Source organism: Myotis yumanensis, unplaced genomic scaffold (genome assembly GCF_028538775.1).
Source record: "Myotis yumanensis isolate MYYU_CA2020_CCGP unplaced genomic scaffold, mMyoYum1.0.hap1 SCAF_4, whole genome shotgun sequence".
NCBI lineage: Eukaryota > Metazoa > Chordata > Mammalia > Chiroptera > Vespertilionidae > Myotis > Myotis yumanensis.
In genome coordinates, this window is record NW_027223755.1 from 105,584,017 (window position 1) to 105,599,439 (window position 15,423).

The 15,423-nt window shown below is 49.1% G+C and overlaps 1 protein-coding gene across 2 annotated transcripts in view; it reads right to left on the reverse strand.

Annotated features, from left to right (window-relative positions):
* Nucleotides 1-4,085: 4,085 nt before the first annotated feature.
* LOC139009276 (acyl-coenzyme A synthetase ACSM1, mitochondrial-like) overlaps nucleotides 4,086-15,423 on the reverse strand; it is a 39,214-nt gene continuing 27,876 nt past the window's right edge. For both annotated transcript variants that reach the window (XM_070413480.1, XM_070413481.1), the window contains exons 8-14: nucleotides 14,648-14,771; nucleotides 12,597-12,677; nucleotides 12,008-12,109; nucleotides 8,356-8,483; nucleotides 7,261-7,360; nucleotides 6,079-6,198; nucleotides 4,086-4,421 (exon numbers count right to left, since the gene is read on the reverse strand). In XM_070413480.1, coding sequence (XP_070269581.1) covers nucleotides 4,326-4,421; nucleotides 6,079-6,198; nucleotides 7,261-7,360; nucleotides 8,356-8,483; nucleotides 12,008-12,109; nucleotides 12,597-12,677; nucleotides 14,648-14,771 — 751 coding nt within the window. In that variant the 3' untranslated portion in view covers nucleotides 4,086-4,325. The remainder of the gene's footprint in view (nucleotides 4,422-6,078; nucleotides 6,199-7,260; nucleotides 7,361-8,355; nucleotides 8,484-12,007; nucleotides 12,110-12,596; nucleotides 12,678-14,647; nucleotides 14,772-15,423) is intronic.

The following is a 15,423-nucleotide window of genomic DNA, read 5'->3' on the forward strand; positions in this document are numbered from 1 at the left end:
CTCTTTACATTTTGTGATCAACTGTATCTGCTCCTGAAGGAAAAAAAAATTTGACTCCATAATTTATGACACTACACAATCTTGGTTGATTTTATGTTTGGCCAAGCCGTAGGAATTCATTCACCAATGCCTTCCCCAGCCATTTCAGATCCAATATTGCATCGTCTTGTGTCCATTTGAGATAATGCTTGGAAGACACTCAAAGTGGCCCAGCATATGGAGCATACGGAAAGTGCTTTTCAAATGGCAGCTGTTGTTTTTAAAACAGACTCCAGTGCCAAATAGGCAAAGCTGAGATCCTGTTTACCAGTTACCATATCACACAGATCCTGAGAAAGTCATTGCATTGCTGTGCTTGTTTCGTCACCCGAAAATAAGAATAATAGTACCTACCTGACAGAATTGATATGAGAATTAAAGGAGATAATACATGCAGACTGGTTGGAACAGTGCCAGGCACATAGTAAGGACAGTAGTAGTAGTAGTGGTGGTAGTACTGTTAAAGAGCAAGGGCAGTGGGAAGAGAGAAGATATAATTACTCCTTAAAGACCTCTTGCCTAAAAGAACTCATAAGCCTAACCTCATTTATATATATACTAGTGACCTGGTGCATGAAATTCGTGCAAGGGGCTTAGCCTTTCCAGCCCCGGCTGTCTTGGCACTCGTGGCCCTGGTTGCCTCACGACCCCGCCCACTTGTCATTACGAAAGGTTGTTCTGCTGTCCAGTCTAATTAGCATATTAGCTCTTTATTATATAGTATTAGTGTACCATTCTCAGCACAGTCATGGGTGAACCTGAGGGAGTGGCAGTGAGAGATTAGAAAAGACAGACAAGAGAATAAAACTGGGTCTGGGTGGGACACTGCTCTCTCTGATGGAGAGACAGCACCACAGCCTGCAAGCCGAGTCTTTATTTCATAGCCAGATTCCACGAGGCAAAGTAAGGGCTGGTCAAGATGTTTACAACATTAACGTGGGTTATAATTGTGCTGAGAGGGCATTGCCCTCCAAGCTAGAACTTGCACATGGCTTTGCCATGAGGGGACCATGTACTCTCATTAGTCTGAGGCTTGAACCTGTCCAAACACTGTAGCCACTCTCCACAGTTTAGAACCTTGTATTTCTTTTTTTTAAAGAAATGAATTAATTGAGACTCAGAAATTTTTCATGACTAAAAAATACTGACTCAAATTTATTAAAAACTAATTATTTTACAGACATTTTAACAAACCATATACCTGTCACCTATAATAATAAAAGTGTAGTATACTAATTAGACTGGAAAGCCAAATGACCTTCCGAATGCCCTTCCGGATGACCTTCCAGATGAAGCTGGGGCTGTGAGGGCTGAGGCAAGCCTCCACAGCTGTGAGGGCCGAGGCAAGCTGCCTAGGCTATGAGGGGCTGCGGAGGCCGCCTGAGTCAGCCAGGCCTGCAAGAGCCAAGACCCTTGCACAAAGTTTGTTCATTGGGCCTCTAGTATAATATAAATATTATGTGGAAAGTACTATTTTTGAATCAGAGGAGATTCAAAATGGCAGCAAAGTAAGTAACTGCTGCACAGACACCCTCCCAAGAAAAAACTGGAATTAGAAATAAAATACAGAAAAACTGCCCCAATAATCAATTGAAGACTTGCTAGAGAGAACCCTAATAATGGAGGACCAAAAGTGGAGACTGCATAGAGACTGGATGGAGGGGCAGAGGGGGGAAAGGGCTGGCTGGGCATCCACAGACAGCAAGAAGTTCCAGAGAGAGATATCTCTGCTGTGGGGTATGCCACGGAGAACTCTGGAGTCTAATCCCCAAGATGCCCCCCCCCAATAAAGAGCACCAGAAATAAGAAGGGTACCCACATAACATCTGGGTGAAAAGCACTGGGGTTGCTGTCTGCCAGGAAGACATGCTGGAAATTCACGCACCCTCTTAAAGGGCCAACACGCAAAGTTCCCTGTGGAGCCACCCACTTTGTGCTCAGGCAGAGGGAGGGCAGAGTGGACTGGAGCTGTGGGACCAGAAGCCAGGATCAGGGGCTCTGGGGTTAGAGCTCAGAAGGCAGACACCATGGTTTCCTGTGCTGAATTAGTCCCCTATGCAACAGAAAACATCTTTCCTACACAGACAATTGCTATGCAGCAGGCTTTGCCTGGGGGGAAGACAGTTGACCCACCCTATTGGAAAACACCTTGCCCCACAGTGCTGAGTTCCTGAGGTCACGTAAGACACTAAAAATAACAGCCTCCAGGTAGAAGCCACTGCCCCACCCTGTTGAAAAAAAAGCTCTTGCCACAACTGAGGATGATTGCCTGAGGGCAATTCAAGTCAGAATCCTTTCAGTCTTCAGGCAGAAGAGGACTCTGGAGGCTTTAAGTCTTTGCCTGGTCTAATTAGTCAGAAATAGCATTTGACTCTGTACTGCACAAGAGATTGAGAAGCGTAGAAGATCTACTTAATAAACAGTCACAAAACCAAACACACAATGAAAATGAGGAGACAAAGAAACAAACCCCAATGAAAGAACAAGAGAATTCTTCAAAAGAAGAGATAAATGAAACACAGATAAGAAATTTGTCAGAAACAGAGTTCAGGGTAATGATGGAAAGATGCTCAACTGCATGAAAAAGAGATATGGTAACTCTGACTCTGAAAACAGAAGTAAAGAATGACATAGCACAAATAAATAACACATTGGAAGGAATACACAGCAGATTAGGGAAAACTGAGGACATAATCAGTGAATTAGAAGACAGAGTTGAAAAAAATTCACTCAATCAGAGAACCAAAAAGAAAAACCATTAAAAAACAGGAGGACAGCTTAAGAGAACAGAGGGACAACGTGAAACGTAACAATTTTCACATAGTAGGTGTGCCGAAAGAGGCAGAAAGTGAGGAAGGGACAGAGAACATGTTTGATAATGGCAGAAAACTTCCCTAACCTGGTAAAGGAAAAAGCCACACAAGTCCAGGAGGCACAGAGATCACCAAGCAAGAATAACCCAAACAGGCCCATGACCAGACACATCATAATTAAAATGCCAAAAATTAAAGACCAAGAGAGAATCTTAAAGGCAGCAAGAGAAAAGAAAACTGTTACCTACAAAGGAGCTCCCAAAGGCTGACACCTGATTTCTCATCTGAAACTCTACAGGCCAGACAAAAATGGCATGAAGTACTCAAGGTAATGGAAAGCAAGGATCTGAGACCAAGATCACTATATCCAGCAAGGCTATCATTCAAAATAGATGGTTAAATAAAGAGCTTCCCAGACCAAAAAGAAAAAAAAAAAGGCTCAAGGACTACATCACCCACAAGCGGTATCGGTATCGGTACATTTATCTGTGAGTGTGTGTGTCTGTGCCTCCTGGCAAAGGGTTTTAGAGACAATCTCCCTAAGAGTGACTCCCGGGAGTGAGTGAAAAGGAGATAATATGTGCTCCTTCCCCACCCCCAGGCTGAGCCCCTTCTGCCCCTGCTGCTCCCAGCCTGTGATGTACCCCTGGGGGTCCCATCCTAAGGATGGATGAAGTGAAGGGTCAGTTCATAGAACCACATGCCCAGGTTGTGGGAGAAGGTAGGGAAGCCTCTGATGGAAGAAAGAACTTGAAGAGTGTGGAGGGGGAGTTTTTAGGGAGGACTCTGGGCCCTGGGAGAAGGGCTGGAAGACCCTGGATCCCTGGGAAAGAATGTGGGTGGGTGCACATGGGGGAAAGCTGAGGGGTAAGACCTCTAGACCCCTGGCCCCTCTTAGGAATGAGGGACGGGGCACCTCTGCAGAAGCTGGGAGAGTCCTGTGGAACCCGGTCCCTGGAGAGCTGGTCACTCACTTGCCCACCCCGGGCCTAGGCTGGGACCCAGCTGAGGCAGGTGCCTGGGCTGCTTGGAGCATCACTCCCGGAACTCTGGGTCCTGGTCACCTATTGGACGTGCAGGGCCACCTGGGAACACTGGGGTGTGTGAGGGAGGCAACAGGAGCGAGAATCAGGCCCTGTGCTCTCTCCAGGGGGAGGGGGGAGAGCAAGGAGGGACCGCATTCAGCACAGGTTCATGCACACGATGAAGGCACAACACAGGAGCACCCTGATGTCAATGTCAGCACTTTATTATCTTCAGCCCCGATCTGAGCGCCCGCCTGGGCACCCAAAGGAACAAGAGCCTTGGAGGCAGGGTAGTGACTGATGTTCACTTAAAAGAACAGAAATGCGGGAATGCTGGCCGTCCTGGGCCCTTCCCCATCAGCCTCAGCATCCCCCCTCGCCCCGCCATGTGGGGGCACCGAGGCAGCCAGGGGTCTGCCCAAGGTCACACCCAGAAGGGAAGTTGAATTTAATGCTGTTGCATCTGACTGAACTCCTTTTCCCGAAGTTCACTCCTTTTGATCTTGCCAGTGACGGTTTTGGGCAGCTCGGGGACAAACTCCACCTGGGTGAGGAGAAAGCAAACCATCCTGAGTCCTGCTGTTACTTCCTACCAGTACCCACTCCCCCCTTCGCCCTGCAGGTCCCCCCATACAGGCTATAGCAGGTAGTGGCCTCATGTCAGGTCCTCCTCCTGACCCCCTGAAGCTGGCTGCAGCCCTGTGACATGCTCTGACCAATGAAATGTGGGGGAGTGAAGCGTGCCACCTCTCACAGGAGAGTCGGAACCTCTGAGCCTGGCCACCCTCTCTCTCCATCTCTGACAGCACCTGGCAGGTCCCTACGTGGTGGCTGCTTCTCTACCGGGTCCCAGGAGACCAGGGTGGGCATGTGGCATGAGCATGGGAGCTGTCTTCCCTAGAATAAGCCACGTGGCTGTGGGGCTGACTGTTACTCACAGTAACATCTAGCCCTCCCTAAGTGGTACGCATCCCTATTCTATCTCTAGGAGGCAGCAGAGCCTGACATTAAAAGCAAGAACGCTGCTGCTGTAAGAGACACATGGTTTGAGGTCCAGCTCTGCCTGTATTAACTCTATTCTCTGAGCCTCAACTTCAACTCTGTAAAATACTTGGTTAGACCATCACAGGCTGCGGGGAGGATGAAATGAAATAATAATGCACGTGAAGCATTGAATCCAGGGCCTGGCACTTGATGTAAATATTCAGTAATGGTAGGTAGCTACACAGCTTTACAATATGCACTGACTATAAACATTCAGACAAGGTAGGAAATGTTAAGGTGTTGGCATCCATATCCTTTCAAACTTTGTTTTTAAACAAATACAATAATATCATGTATATTCTCTCATAGCCTGCTTTTTGTCTTAACAATATATTGTGGTACCTTTATATTAAAAATAGAAAATCTACATCATTTAAAATTACAAGATAATATTGCATTTCACAAATAATTTTATAACTTCTCTATTGGACACATGCAGCCCTGGCCAGTGTTTCTCGGGGGTCAGAGCGTCGGCCCACACAGCGAAGGGTCTCAGGTTTGATGTCAGGTTCAGGGCATGTACCCGGATTGCAGTTTCCATCCCTGGCTCTAGTTAGGGTGTGTACAGGAGGCAGCCAATTGATGTGTCTCTCTACATCAATGTCTCTCTCTCTCTCTCTCTCTCTCTCTTTTGTCCCCTCTCCCTCCCTCCCCTCATTCCACGCTCTCTAAAAATCAATGAGAAAAATATCCTCAGGTGAAGATTGACAATAAATAAATCTGTAAACAGAAAAACAAATGCAGTAGAAAAAAATTACAAGAATGGACGGCATCTTTTAAGGTTAAATATAATTTTGTTAACACTCATTTGTGGTGTACATAAATAAGTATTGAGTGGCAGTATCGAATGTATATCTTAGTATGAATCATGCTTAGGAATAGTTAGAAAGCTGCTGATTTGGATGTCGTTTTCAAATTTTGAAGGATGTTAAATACCCTCCTTGGATAGCTTTGGGCACTGGTCTGATATTTTTGCCCTCAGGGTAATGTGCAGCACGTTTTGGAATAGAGGTTCCATCCCACTCAGTTGGCTGCATCCACCCCTAAGCCGAATTGCTTGTTCTGCAGAGAAAAATGCTCGTTCTATGTGCGGTTTCAGCAACTCCCAGCCACCCTACCAGACTCGGGGCAGCAAAGCAAGGAAGGGCCCCACTCACCTTCCTCGGGTACTTGTACGGGGCTGTCACTGCCTTCACGTGCTCCTGCAGCTCCTTGGCGAGCTGGTCCGGGTCATGGGACAGAAACTGTGGGGTCAGGACAATGAAGGCCTTCACCACCTGCAACGCAGAACCAGAGCGGAGGCTCAGGGTGAGTGCCACCCAGTTGCCTGGTTTAAAAGTAAGTGTTTATGCAACGAATGGCAAAGCTGGCTGACACCTGAGCCTTTGAAAAAGGACAAGACAAGGTTCAAATCCAAATACTTCCAATTTCTCCTCTTTTCCTTGCGAAATCACTTAACCTCAAATTCCTTCTCTGTGACATGCGCAGAGTACAGGCTCATCCCATGGAGCTGAACATGGTGGCCTTATGTTCAGATTCCATGAGATGATGCACACAAAACATGCACCCAGTGTAACTTTATTATTCTCCCCAGCATCATTGTTTTCATTATCATTTTTACCACTAATGTATGTACAGTTCTGTGCCTGGAACCTTGTGGGCTTTTAATAATTGTTGGTAACTTATTGATCTTACTGTTTTTATTTTTTAAGTAGTTGTTGATTCTTATTTTTAAAATATGTTTTTATTGATTTCAGAGAGGAAAGGAGGGGGGAGATAGGAACATCAATGATGAAAGAGAATAGTCAGTCTGCTGCCTTCTGCACGCCCCCTACTGGGGATCTAGCCCAAGACCTGGCATGTGTCCTGACTGGGAATCAAACATGGTTCCTAAGTTGACACTCAACCACTGAGCCACACAGGCTGGGCTGAACTTATTGCTTTTATATTGTTATTTATGTCCCCATTTAATTGCACAGGCCTTGTACATAGTAGGTGCTCAATAAATCCAATGAATGCATTGGAAACAGAGTGCTCAGATTTCCATCCTGGCTCCACCACAGTGCAACCCGGGCAAGTTATTTAACTTCTGTATGCTGTCTCTTTGTCTATTAAAAGGGTATAATAAGGAAGAGTCTCTAACTCAATAGGTTGTGGTGAGGGTTAAATGAGCCAGCTCACCCAGTATCTAGTCAGGATGTCACGGATGATGCCACAGTGCCTCCTGCTGCCCACACGGTGTAAGTGTGCCGCGCACACCAACTGCTCTGGAAGGTTCCCCTGCACCAGCCTTCCAGTGCCCACAGGCAGACCCCAAGACCTCCTGTCCTGCTCCTCACCTGCCCTCGGATCGGGTCCGGGCTGCTCACCACAGCTGACTCAGCCACCGCTGGATGCTCAGCCAGGGCGTTCTCCACCTCTGCCGGCCCAATGCGGTACCTGCGGGACCAAGGGTTCCTGCTCTGGGTCTGAGCAGATGCCAGGGCTGCAGTGACCCAGGCCCTCCAATCCCATGTGTGGGAGTCACAGCTCCCCTGGGCACAGAGGGCAACCTTCACGAGAGCGAGAGGCCTGTGAAAAGGCGCTGCAGTGGGACCAGGATGTGAAGACCTGGGCGTTCCAGGCTCAGATGCTCCCAGGTCTCCCCTCACTGCCTCTGAAGGGCGGGTGGGGGTGGAAGGCTGTCCTCCAGGGCTGTGGGCGTGGCACCAGGAGCTTCCCAGCAGGACTCTTACTGTACTCTTGGGAGCCTCAAACTTTGACTTAAATGTTTAGGGAAATTCTGTCCCACTACATCAGCATCTCATTTAGAAATTTAAAAAGTAAAACCGACTTAATTGCCCTGATGCATCCAAAGGAAGGTGTTACTTGTGTCACTTTTCCTCCCTACATCACCTAGGCACGAGGGACAACAGATCGGGAGCCACACTACCTCGGTTCAAATCTGGGCTTCACCCTCCAGTACCATGGAAACTTTCAGCAACTTAGTTCACTAGTCAATGACTCAGTGTCCTCGTCTGTAAAATAGGCACAATAATGGCATCTACTGGGTTAAGCAAAGCACAGAGGAGTGTACTTTCGCACAGTAAGTACTCCACAAGCTTAGCTGCTATTGTTGTTGTTCTGTGACATGTGTCCCATTAATTAGAGGAACACAGAGAATATTTTCCCCCAACCAATGGGGACAAATAGGGGCTCAAATAAGTCTCCCTTCCCAGTCCTATATCCCCTCTTTAAATTGCACAGTATCTACTGTGGTTGCACTTCCAGGCCTTCTGGACCTTTATTTTGATGTTGGGAGAGATGCACAGATACCCCCGGCCAGGGCCCTGTAGACATGGCTGCATCAGGAATAGGCTGAGGGTCCATCCCCAGTGCATGGAGGAAATGTGAAGCAAGCTAGAGCTGCCAGGCCCCAGGTCAGCCACACCTACCCAGAGGCGTTGATGATGTCATCGTCCCTCCCCAGGAACCAGATGTAGCCCTCTTCGTCAATAGTTGCTTTGTCCCCAGTGTTGTAAAAGTCCCCACACTCCACTTTGGCTGTCTTCACTGGGTCATTCTGCAAAGATAACATCGCTCTTATTGAAGGCAGTGAGGTTAGAGATGTTTAGCTGCAACCTGGGGCTCAGATCTGCGTTTGAATCCTGCTTCTCACGCCACCAGGCACCTGTGCAACTTTTGTAATCTCTCTGAGTCTATTTACTCTACATGCAAACACTCAATGCATGCTACTGGTCAATTAATGTACAAAATACACTGACAATTGCTGTTAATATAACACAGTAGCTGAATAGATAAAAGGTGTCAATAAACATTTGTTAAATGAATTTTCTTCCCCAAGTGCTATCTCATCTCATCCTCAAAGAAAGCTTGTGGCCCTGGCAAATGTGGCTCCATTGGTTGAGCGTCATCCCATGTACCAAAAGGTTGCCAGTTCACTTCCTGGTCAGGGCACATGTCCAGGTTGTGGGCTTAGTCCCTAGTAGGAGCGTAGAGGAACCAGCTGGTCAATGTTTGATGAAATAATGGCAGAAAACATATCTAACCTGGTGGAGAAAAAAGTCACACAAGTTCAGGAGGCACAGAGAACCCCAAGCAAGAAGAATCCAAACAGGTCCATGCCCCAACACATCATAATTAAAATGCCAAAAATTAAAAACCAAGAGAGAATCTTAAAGGCAGCAAGAGAAAAGAAAACTGTTACCTACAAAGGAGTTTCCATAAAGCTGACACTTGACTTCTCATCAAAATCTCTATAGGCCAGAAGGGAATAGCATGAAGTACTCAAGGTAATGGGAAGCAAGGATCTGAGACCAAGATCACTATACCCAGCAAGGCTATCATTCAATAAAGACGGTCAAATAAAGAGCTTCCTGGACAAAAAAAAAAAAAAAAAAGCCAAAGGAATACATAACCACCAAGCCAGCATTATAAAAAATGCTACAGGCACTGCTGTAATGAGAAGGAGAAACAGAGAGAAACCTACACATACAGAATTAAAATGGCAGTAAATAAGTACCTATCAATAATAACCCTAAATGTAAATGGATTAAATGGTCCAATCAGAAGGCATAGGATAACTGAATGGATACAAATACATGAGCCAACTATATACTGTCTATGAGAGACCCAGCTCAGAACAAAAGACATACACAGGATGAGAGTGAAGGAATGGAAAAAAAAGTTTTCCATGCAAATGGAAATGGAAAAAAAGCTGGAGTAGCAATACTCATATCTGACAAAATAGACTTCAAAATGAAGGCCATCACAAAAGACAACAAAGATCACTACACAATACTAAAGGGATGAATCCAACAAGAGGATAGAACCCTGGTAAACATATATGCACCCAATATAGGAGCACCTAAATATATTTAAAAACTGCTAGAGGACTTTAATGGAGAGATTGACAATAATGCAGTCATAGCAGGGGACTTTAACACCCTGCTGACTTCACGGGATAGATCTTCCAGATAAAATATTAGTAAGGAAACAGTGACTCTAAAGGACACACTGGATCAGATTATTTTAACTGACAATAATAGAGCATTTCACCCCAAAGCAGCAGAATATACATTCTACTCAAGTGCAAATGGATCATTCACAATGATAGACCAGATGTTAGGACAAAAAACAAGTCTCTACAACTTCAAGAAGATAGAAATCATATCAAGCAACTTATCAGATCACAGTGGAATGAAATTAAAAATCAACTACAGTCAAAACCCCCCAACAACATTCAAACACGGGAAGGCTAAATATCATGTTATTAAACAAAGAATGGGTTACCAACGAAATCCTATATAATAAAGAGGTAATATATAAATTAACCCTCACACCCTCACAAGATGGCTGCCTACGACCAGGCCGGCAGGGGGGTTAGTGAGGGACGACCAAATGACTGAAAAAGCAGTGTGCGTGGGGTGACCAGACTTGCAGGGGGATTAGTGAGGCATGACCAAACTACTCAACAGCAGGCTCATGAGGCGACCAGGCCAGCAGAGGGGGCAGTTGGGGGCAACCATGCCAGCAGGGGGTACAGTTGGGGGCAACCTGGCCAGCAGGGGAGACAGTTGGGGGTGATTAGCCTGGCAGGGGGGCAGTTAGGGGCAACCAGGCTGGCAGAGGGGGGCAGTTGGGGGCGATCGGGCTGGCAGAGCATGCAGTAAGTGGTGACCAGGCTGGTGGGGGGGGGGGGGGTACAGTTAGGAGCGACCAGGTTGGCAGGGAGAGGGCAGTTGGGGGTGACCTGGCCAGCAGCGGGGGGCAGTTAGGGGTGATCAGGCTGGCACGCAGAGGCAGTGAGGAGTGATGAGGCTGGCAGGAGGGGGTAGTTAGGGGTGACCAGGCAGGCAGGCATGTGAGCGATTAGGAGTCAGCGGTCCAGGATTGTGAGAGGAATGTCTGACTGCAGGATTGGGCCTAAACCTGCAGTTGGACATTCCCTGGGGGGTCCCGGATTGGAGAGGGTGCAGGCTGGGCTGAGGGGATGCCTCTGAGCATGAATTTTGTGCACTGTGCCTCTAGTCAAGAAATAAATTTTAAAAACTTACTGGAAACAAATGAAAATGAACATACAACAACCCAAAATCTATGGGACACAGCAAAAGCAGTCCTGAGAGGGAAGTTCCTAGCACTGCAGGCATACCTCAAAAAACAAGAAAAATTAACAATAAACTATTCAACCCTTAAACTTAAAGAACTAGAAAGAGAACAACAAGAAAAGCCCAGAGTAAGTAGGAGGGAAATAATAAAGATTAGCACAGAAATAAATAACATAGAGACTAAAAAAATTATACAACAAATCAATGAAACCAAAAGCTGGTTCTTTGAAAAGATAAACAAATTTGATGAATGGTTTAACCAGTATTTTTTACTGTTGGTTGGTAGTATGAGGAGCAATGCCCCCTGGGGGCCAGAGTGATAACAACAGTGACTCCAAGAGAGAGACCCTCTGATGGCTGTTCTTTGGGAGAAAGGAGGTGGAATCTGAGATCAGTTTCAGGTGTGCCCACCCTTCCATGGCCCATTTTGGAAGCTGAGAATTTCCTCTTAGTGGCCTCTACTACCCTGGGAGGGCTAGGGGTTATCTGGGCAGTTTCCTTAGAGCCCATCACAGGTTCTGTAATCCCTGGATTTCCCATTAGGCTTTGGGGCTGAAAGACATGGGTTTGAATCTTAGATCTGCCGTTTATTTGACATGGGGAAACACATGGCTCCTACGGTCTGCAGGTGGTTTCTCTGAGAAGTGGGGGAGGAGAGGCCCCAGGAGGCTCAGGACAGTTACTAGGTTTGTTCACACCCTGTCGGTAAACTGGATGGTAGCATGTGAACCCAACTGAAGCCTGCCTTCTTAATCATCAGCCCCCAGGTTCGATGATTATGAAGCCAGTCTTCCCTACCCCATCAGTACCACATGGGTTAGGACAGGAAAGGCTGTGAGCTTTGCAGGAACTGGACCTGGCTTCACTGAACTGGATCACATAACGGAGATGGGAGGAGTCTCAGGATGCAGAGTTGAGTCCCCTCCCTTCTCGCTGCAGGGGTGCCAGGGACAGGGAGTGGCAGGCGGGGCGCCCTCACCTCATACAACATGAACAGGCCGATGGGCTTGGTGGGCTTGATCCTGATGCCAAGGTTGCCCTCAGTGTTGGGCGGCAGGATGTTGCCCTCGTCGTCGATGATCTGGAGCAAGAGGTCTGTGAGTCCCCCTGCAGGGCTCCCAGCATCCTGCCCACCCAAGCTCTGCCTGGCTTATGCGTGTGACACCAGGGGGGACCATGGGGAGGTCCCTGGCAGAAACAGAATGAAGCTGTCAAGTCTTTGAAATCAGCAAGTCATGGGTGTGTTTGTTTCCTGGTACGTGGACATTGCATGTGTCTTCAAGCTACAAAACAGGGTCAGGACAAGCTAAAAGCCCTGGCGGGTGGACAGAGCTGCCAGCGCTCCCCAGGTCCCGTGTGCCACGGCTGTGTGTGCGGCCTCGGCTGGCACTGTGAGCTGCACTGGGGCCCACAGTACTGAAACCTCCCAGGAAATCAGAGGGAACTAGGAGGAGAGGAGGAAGGACACCTCGGGCAGGGGACACGGCTGCTTCTGCCACCTGGTGTCACACGGGGTCTGTTCCCAGCTGAGCCCTCAGTGCTCCCTGGCCCCGCCTTTAGCACCAAACCTGAATGTCGAAGGGTGGAACGGCTTTCCCCATGGAACCAGGCTTGACCTGTGATCCCCGGGGAGTGGCGCAAGTCAAACCCTGTGCACAAAAGGAAGAGAATACCAGTGGTCAAAGGGTCCAGGCAGATCACAGAGCAGCAAGAACCATACACAGCACACCTGCTTGCAGGGGTCACGGGTCACTGCTCATAGAGCCTGTGGGGAGCTGGGAGCTCTGCATCCTGGGCCACAGGGTCCCATGGGGGAGGCCAAGAAAGGAGCCAAGGCCTGAGCTCAGGGCTGTGGGCGGGTTGTGGGTGGGGGAGTGCCCACTGCACGCCAGGCTTGTGTCCATTTGACCAACACTTACTCAAGACTGAAGCTGACAAGATCCCTGCCCCATCTGCCCTCGGGGCTGCGCTAGAATCACTTAGGTCGCTCCTCTGCCACCACTCCCACCCCATTGCCCTCCTGGTGACCTCTGCCTCCTTCCTGGTTCTCTGAAGCTACCATCTGTCCTAGAGCAAAGCCTTCACAGTCAGAAGATGAGGGGATGCCCTGGGTCTCCTCTGTCAGAGGGGCCGGGCCGGCACCCCCTCTCAGAGCCTGGGGGGCGGGAAGCTGCACTGGCCGCACCATGAGCTCACCTGGCTCCTCAGTGAAACCAGCCAGACTCAGGCCCTAGGAGAAGGCCTGGGCGATCCTCCTTCGGTGGTATTTCCCCCCATTTCTGTTGTCGCCAACAGGGCATTATACTGACTTTTGTGGGTGTTTCCCTCCATAGAAAACAAGCGTCTGAGCATGGAGACGGCCCCTTTGGCTCTGCACCTCTGACACCTGGCGCACGACTCCCACATCAGTGAGGACAGCAGGCCGGCCCTGGGGGAAGTGCAGGCTGGGCACAGCCCGGGGGCCAGCACACCCCTTCCCCTCCCCTCACCACCACCCGCAGGGTCAGCATTCTGTTCCCATTTTGGACACTGGGAAGCCCAACTTCTGGCGGGTCCCACCTATGCCTATGGGTGTGAAGCTGCCATGGGCGATGCTCAGAGGAACTGACACCTGAGCTCCTGGGAGAGGAAGGCCTCCCTCTCCAAGCTGCTGCTCACACTTCAGGACCCGGAATCGCCCACAGGTGAGCGAGCGGGTTGCAAGTGCTTTGGGAAACGAGGCTCCGGGCAGCGAGGAGGGAGTATTCTGTGGCTTCAAGCAGTCGATGCCAAGGGACTGGGGTTATGGGTGTAGAGTGTGCTTCTCCTTGTCCAAAAGTGAACTGGCAGCCATGCAAGGTCAGGCCTCGAGCCCTCACATTTCTCAGGCCTGGAAGCAGACCACTTAACTGACTAAAACATTTTCTTTTGCAAAAAACAACACACCATCAGACAAATAAGTGAATTAGGACCAAAAGAGCCTGCCCTACAGGTCCTGAGAGGGGGTGACTCTGTGAGCTGAGGGGATAGTGGGAGGCGGGGAGAGTGGCTGTGTCAGCATCAGGGCGTTGAAGATGCCAGCACAGCAGACTGCACGGCCTGCCCACTGCATGCTCAGTGATCGCCTTGGGGGTGACAGTGTGTGTGTGTGTGTGTGTGTGTGTGTGTGTGTGTGTGTGTTTGTGTGTGATGCCTCTGCTCCCTCCTCCCCTCCTGCTCCTACCCCACAATCAAACGTGTGTGCTGCCCTCATACACACCCAGGGTTGAGCTTCCAGGGCCACCTCCTGCCTGACCCTGTGGCTGCTGCTCTAGGGAGGGAGGCTGACGTGGGCAGCACTCTCAGGCAGGAGGTACCTCCATTGCCATTGCTCCTCCTGGCTCCCCTGATCCCAGGGATGCAGCCCCTGTCCTCAGACCCCTTTGGAAGGTTTTGTCCAATAGTTGTCAGCACACTGAGGTCTTGACGAGTCAAAGATTGTGTGTGAATCGTCTCTCTGCAAACTGATTTGGGGCCCAATCAGCCTAGAATTCCGGAGCCGCCCTCTGCTGGCTGTGAGCACAGTGGGGCCGGTGCACAGGCTCTGGCAGATTCAGCTCCTCTGCTGGGCTGGGTGGCCCAGAGGGGCCCATCCACCTACCGTTTCTGACTGTCCGTAGATCTGTTGGAGCAGAAGGCCCGTACGTTGTCTCCACTTCTCTTGCTCCTCGGGCAGCATGGCCTCCCCGCCAGTAGAGCAATGCTCCAGAGTGGGGAACCTGAGGCTTGGGGGAGACAAGGTGTCCACAGAGCTTCAGAGCAGGCCCTGGACGCTCCTACCCAGCCCAGGAGTTAGGAGCCCATCCACCTTTCTGCTTCCTCACTTTCTGACCTCCCTCCCGGGTGGACATCATTCACTTCCTGTCTGTCAGGCCCTATGAACTGTTCTTCAGGGGGTGGTGGTGGTCATGATAAGGCTATGTATTCAGTTAGGGATCCAACTAATTAGGACATCGAGACCTGGTCTGAGGGAAGCTTCTATGTGGAAAGAGTGATGTTTTATAAACCATGAGGGGGTAAAGGCTAGGACTCTGGGGACACGCTGGGGGTTATTGGACTGCATTTCCTGCCTTGGGGGAGATGGGTTATGTGAACTGACAGGCTTTTGAGTTCCCGAGGGAAGAATGCAAGTTAGGGATTGTCAATCAATTGCTCAGGTCACCAAGAAAGTTTGGGCTGAGTGTTGGAAACAGGACAGGGGTCACAGGTAGCAGCCCTTTAAGAAGGAATTTTGGAGACAACAGAAAAGTCTGCTGTGAGCGTGTAGCAGGTATATCCTGTACTAGGCACGCCGTATGCTGTACATTATTCCTCCTCCATTTTCCTCAGGGAAATTCCAGAAATAATACAAAAACAATCACACACTCATAATGGACT